At 56.4% G+C, this 6,000-nt stretch overlaps 1 protein-coding gene across 1 annotated transcript in view; it reads right to left on the bottom strand.

Annotated features, from left to right (window-relative positions):
- Positions 1-4,660, bottom strand: part of ATP10A (ATPase phospholipid transporting 10A (putative)) — a 177,729-nt gene extending 173,069 nt beyond the window's left edge. Inside the window, 1 exon segment of the mRNA XM_019945970.3 lies at positions 3,770-4,660. Coding sequence (XP_019801529.2) covers positions 3,770-4,245 — 476 coding nt within the window. The 5' untranslated portion in view covers positions 4,246-4,660.
- Positions 4,661-6,000: the final 1,340 nt, after the last annotated feature.

Consider the following 6,000-nt stretch of genomic DNA (forward strand, 5'->3'; position numbering starts at 1 on the left):
CTTGGACCCCTGCTACCGCCCTTCACCTCTCTTGGGCAAACCCCTTCCAGGAATGTTTCTTCTTAAATTTCCCCCCAGCTCCTCCTCTGATAACCATGCTCTGCTTTCCCACCACCAGAACCGCCACTCTCTGGGCTGGCTCTGCACTCCTGTCCCCTCTCCTCTGTCAGTCCTACCTGCCTTGGGACCTGTGGTCATTCGCTGCCCCCTTCATCCCAGCCTCTGGAGGCACCGGTCCTGTCCCAGCTGGACGCTCGCTTGGTACTGGAGGTGGATGCCTGCCAGCTAAAGTGAACTCCAAGCCCCCCAGCAACAGGAACCTGAGGTCACATTGGGAGGGAAGGGGGACAGAACTCAGTCACCCCCTTTCTTTCCACCTGTGCCCAGAAGGAGGTGGCTTCTCCAGCCAACTGTCACCAACACCAGGGAGGTCTACGTGACCAGAAAGGGCTTCCATGCCTCCCCCATTGCACTAGCCCACAGCCGAGTGATGCTCAGACTGACCTTCCCCCAGGATGGGGGCCACAGGCAGGACCTGAACCCCCAGGATCACCCACTGCGCTCCTATCCTGCTGGCTCAGGAGGGTTTTCCTAAACACAGCCTGAAATCCAGGAGATGATACCGTGGGCTCAGGCCGTGGAAATAGGACCTCCGCTCAGGTTTGTTCATGCAAACCAAGCCGTGATGTGGACACCAGCCTCCCACCTCCAGAGGCTCAGCAGTCCAGGGGTGGGGGGAGGAGAACCTGGGAACCTGCACTTCCAGCAAGCCTGATGGGGGATTCTCACAGAGAGGGGACCCAAGGACTCCGTTATGGGGACACACCACATAAATAACGGTACAAATCGTTGATGCACTGCACGCTCCAGTCAGAACACAGAGAAGCAACCCTCCAGAGACACTGTCAACAGGTCAGGCTTCCACAACTAAAGTCTGCTCTCACTCTGCATTTACATTCACTTGACTGAAGCCCCATTTCACAGCCACCAGAGCAATGACATGACACAGGACAGACCCTGACTGTGCACCACTGTGGGGCCACTGCCTCTGTAGTCACCAAAGGCCTTGAACGAACTCTGGCCTGACATAAAATGTCATTTCCCAGGCTTCTCTGGCCAGCCTCAGTGCCAGCTCTCTGAGATCCTGACTTCAAGGCCGTACGCGTCCCTGCGCACAGGTTAAGACCTGGTTGCAGTCTCAGGGGGCCCTGACTCTGTCACGTGCGCCACGCTCCCTGGTCCTCGGACTCGTGTCCTCTGCAGGGAGTCTCCTGAGCTGCCTCTCTGGGCTAGCAGCCCCCCCCAGGACCCCCACGGACATGCCCCACGGTGCAATCAGTCCCCACGGTAAGCTCCAGGTGAGACCCAGACTCTCCCTTCTCCAGAGCCTGGCCTGGGTCTGGCTCAGTGAGGAAGAGCTCAGGGTATTGGTTTGAGCCGATGGGCAACAGCAGCAAGGCAGCCACATGCAGCGTGGAATGCAATCGGAGGACGGGGAGGGCTTGGACACCCACAGGACTCAAAGCCTAGGCCGGAAAACACCCATCCCAGACTTTCTGGGCCCAGAGAAGTTTGACCTGGCTTCTGAAAAGGGATGGCTCTCCTCCAGACAGGCCTCCTCTCCACACACAGCTGCCACCATCTCACACCCACGGAGCCTCCTTAGGAAGAAGGCCAATTCTCTCCCCAGGAAAGCATTCAAGGAATTTGACTTGGGAACTGGGAGGTTCTGGGGAACTCCTCCTGAAAGCACCATTATCCCCGAGGCCTCGCCCCCAAGGACTGTACCCAGCTTTTGAGAACCCAGGTCAGGTCAGGGTAGAAGGGGAAGCGAACGGGGATGGGTGGGTCCACGAGCAAGATGAAGGTTTCAGAATCCCATGAAGCATTCCGAGGTCATGGAGTCCAGAGATTGCTTTGGGGTTCCACTCTGAGTTTTCTCATGGGCATGTTGTGGGTGACGGTTGTTTTAAGGGTTAATTGACTTCACGGGTGGAAAGCACTTTGTCAGCTGAAAATAAACTGTTTCTTGAGGCTTAAGTATTCCTAAAAAGGAGGCTACAGGAGCTACCAGCTGAGTAATAACAGGAAGTGATACATGTGTAAAGACTAAAACCTGGAGCCCCACTGGGGTCATGGTGAGCAGAACAGATTGGAGTGCTGAAACGGGGGACCCTGAGGACATCTGCGTAAGGGTGCCCCCTCCCTTCTTGGCTTCAGAAGCCTGGGGAACAGAAGCCAGGAAACCCCACAGCCCTTTCTATCGATGTCATACTTGCTGACTGGACAATGGGTACCCCTTGACAGCAAGCAGGCAGCATTACTCAAAAGTGGGTCATGATATAAGCATCACCTCTGTGCTAATTAAATACACAGATTCCTGGGCCCAATCCCAGATGAGCCTGGGATTCAAGTTGTTAAACTGTTATTTTTAATAAGCTCCTCAGGCTGATTCTTACATAAATTTAAGAAGCACAAGCACCAGAATATCGTAAAAGCTGTGAAGTCGGGAAGACCTGGGTCAAATTCTAATACTACTACATAGCAGCTGTGTGGCTTTGGCCAAGTTACTTAACCTCTCTGAACTTCTGTTTATTCATTTGTAAAATAAGTATAAGGCACAATCAGTGCTGCTGGGAGGGTTAGAGATACTCAAACGCATTCATGGTCTTCGTCTAAACTATCCTAAGAGGCAGGAATAACCATGGCCCACTGAGAGTTACAAGGGGCTTCCTGGAGTCCGCTCACATGTAATGGTGGCTGAACAAGGCTAATGTCCTTCACCTCAGAGGCCCATATCAGCCCCTACACCGAGACGCAAGCAAAGACAACAGGAGGGAAAGATGGGCTGAGCTCTGGATGGAGGCCAAGACCATCTGCCTTCCTGAGGGATGCGGCCTTAAGGTGGACTCCACTACTAGACACAGCTCCAAGATGGGTATGCAGCCAAGTGCCTCTCTTGGGGTGGGGAGTGTAAAGAGAGAAGAGACAGAAGCATCCCAGACAGGTCCCGCCTGAGGATCCAAAACTTTAGGGAGGTACAGGAGGAGCCCAGAAGAAGTACATTCCTTGGTACTAACTGTGGACAGGGCTTGAAAAACCCCTCAAAGCCTCAGTCTTTCCATCTGGAAACTGGGGTTAATTTTTTAAAAACTAAACAGTCAACTATGGGATGGCACTCAGCTGGGTGGCCTGCTCACAGCTCACGTCAATGGATGAACGCCGCTGTTACTACCCCTGCCCTTTTAACTGGCGTGTCGGCACTTGGCGGCAGTTTCACTCTGTTGCCCCAAGACGAAATGTTATCTAAGACCGAGCTTTACATTCATTCCTGTGTAGGTTGTTAAAGTCGTTCAACATCCTGGCGCTTGGAGCCTGGCTGAAGATAGAGGCTGGGACTTCAGGCTGCGGCGCCCGGGAATAGGTTTCCCTCCTTTTTACTTATAAGGCAGGAGCGGCTGGGAATGAGGACGCCCAGCTGCCTCTGGATTCCAGCCCTGGGATCCCTAGGCTCAGAAGCGGCGTCCGAGTGACAATCAAGGACAGGGTACCCCCGCGCCCCGACATCTATGGTTTCTTGCTCTCCGCGACCAGAGTCGCAGAGTCCCGGCTCGGCCCCCGGCCCCTCGAGGCCCGGCCCTCCGCCCAGAGTTGAGTCGCTCTCTCCGGGGCTCCCCACCCCGTGCCACTCACGCCGCGCCCAACGCCAAGTTTCCGGGAGCGCCCCGGCCCTGCGCGGACCCAGCGCCGCCCCGCCCACTCCGCTCACCTGCTGAAGACGAGGCAGCCCAGGTGGTTGATCTCTTGGTCGGAGCGGTGACGGCTGTAGTCCTCCCACAGGTCCTTGAAGGCCGTGACCGCCAGGATGAAGAGCACGGGCGCCAGTGCCAGGCCGGGCTGAAAGGCGTTCACCGCCGGCACGAAGTTGAGCAGCGCGATGAAGACGAAGTACACGTTGGCCAGGCGATGGAACTGCTCGAACAGGTTCTTGGGCAGGAAGGACAGCAGAGTGTACTTGGTGGTCTTGAGCCGGTTGTCGGCCAGGTGCTGGGCGCCCCCGCACCGCCGCCGCCGCCGCGCGCCCTTGGCCGCGCTCGCCAAAGGGTCTTCGGCGCCCGGGGGCGGCAGCAGATTGGAGCGCACCGTGCGCGTCCTGACCTCCCGGCGCCGCCGCCGTCGCCGCCGCCGCCGCCGCCGCCGTCCCGGGGTCCCGGGCTCCTCAGCCGCCGCCAGCTCCCACTCCATGGCCGCGTATCGCCGCGCCCGGCTCCTCCGCCGCTTGCGCCCGCCCGCGCCAGCGTCCTAGGTGATCATCGCCGGCGGCCCGGCGCGGCGGCGCGGGTTCCCCGCCTGCGGGACGCACGGAGACGCGGTTAGCTGCCGCCCCGCCCAGCCCAGCCCAGCCCAGCCCAGCCAGCCAGCCCGCCCGCCGTCGGGGCCGGGCGCCGCACAGAGACCCCTTGTCCTCGCACCCTCCCGGCCCTTTCCGCCCTGGCGGCTCCCGGCCCCGCCCCGCGCCGCGCCCAGAGTGGGACACCGCGGAGAGCGGGAAACAAAAAGCCGAGCTGGAAACTTTAGAGCAGCTTAGTTTCGTTTCCCAGAAGCATCAGTTTGGTCCACCACCGGAGGAGAGAGGAGGCGGCAGAGTGTGGGAGAAAAGGACCGCAGCCCCGCTAGGCTGGCGGGCTCTTCCCGAGTCCGTGCAGGAGGCTGGGAGCCTCCTGGAGTAAACTAGAATCAAAGTTCAAATGAATCAGGGCATACCAAACCAATGCTACGATTTTTATGTCTTATTTACCAAGGACATCTGCTCCTGGGACCCCGAGAGGATTCTTCATTGTCTCTACACTCTTCCTTACCCTGCCCTTTCAGATTCACTTCTTGGGTGAACTAGACTTTGAACTTTTATGATCATCACTGCCTTTCCTTACTTCCCTAAATAGGATTCTTTTTTCTTTTTTTCCCCTTAATTGAAGGGAGGAATATTTCGCTAAGCAAAGGCAGGCTTTGGTTTGCTTTATTTCTATCTCTTTTCCTCTCTAGTAAACCCTGAGGGCCAAAATATACCTTGTATGCTCTGGTTCTGAAGTGGCTTCTATGACCCAAACGGTGACGGGGTATTGAAGATGGTTGTTGGAAGGGGAAGGGGGGGACCCAGAAGGGTGTGGCAGACGTGTCTATTGGTGCAAAGGGCTCCCCTCAGTATTCATAGGGAATCAGAGAGAGCAGTGTGTGAAGGGTGGGCAGAGGCTGGGCATGGCAGAAGGTATGGGGAGTCCCAAGTGGGGACAGTAATACTCGCCCCCAGATGTACTACAGCCAGCGGTGACAGTTTGGCCACTTTAGAAGTACAGATGCGAGAAGCAGGGATTTCTTGCCCAGGAGACCATGGCTGGGAATTTGGGTGAGAGGAGCACTTTTGGGTGCTGCCTATCTGGATTTGGGGAGCTGTTGGCCTCCTCCTCCTCCTTCAGGCCAGCCCCTCATTTCTCTTACTGCATTGGGACACTATCATCTCCCAAGAGACCACCTCAGCAGCCTCTGCTGGCCTGAGTTCCTCCCTCGTGTGCCTGCTGACAAGTCACTTCCCTGGCTTTGCTCAAATCACTTACCTCTTCCCCATGACACTCTCTCAGGATGGTCCTCACCTCCCGTACCCTGGCTTACACCCCATCCAGCCAGGACAGGGGCTCCATCTCTACAGGGAACCTTGCCATGGACCACAATATTTACTAGAATCCAGCTTGAGGAGGGTAGAGTGACAGGTACTAAGAAAATGATCCATGTCATTGATCAAGCCTCTTTCCTTCCACCATTCCTGGGGGTACCATATTGATGTATGGTACATCATCATACATCAAAGGCCCAAGTCAGAGAAAATTTTGACTGAAGTGCCTGCATTTTCAGGGAAAGAAATCAGATCTCACAGTGGACCAGTGGCATCCCAAATTGAGTGTTAACAGCCCATGAAGGACCACAATTTCCCTGGTGTCCAGGGAC

The sequence above is a fragment of the Tursiops truncatus genome, chromosome 2, assembly GCF_011762595.2.
Source record: "Tursiops truncatus isolate mTurTru1 chromosome 2, mTurTru1.mat.Y, whole genome shotgun sequence".
Taxonomy (NCBI): domain Eukaryota; kingdom Metazoa; phylum Chordata; class Mammalia; order Artiodactyla; family Delphinidae; genus Tursiops; species Tursiops truncatus.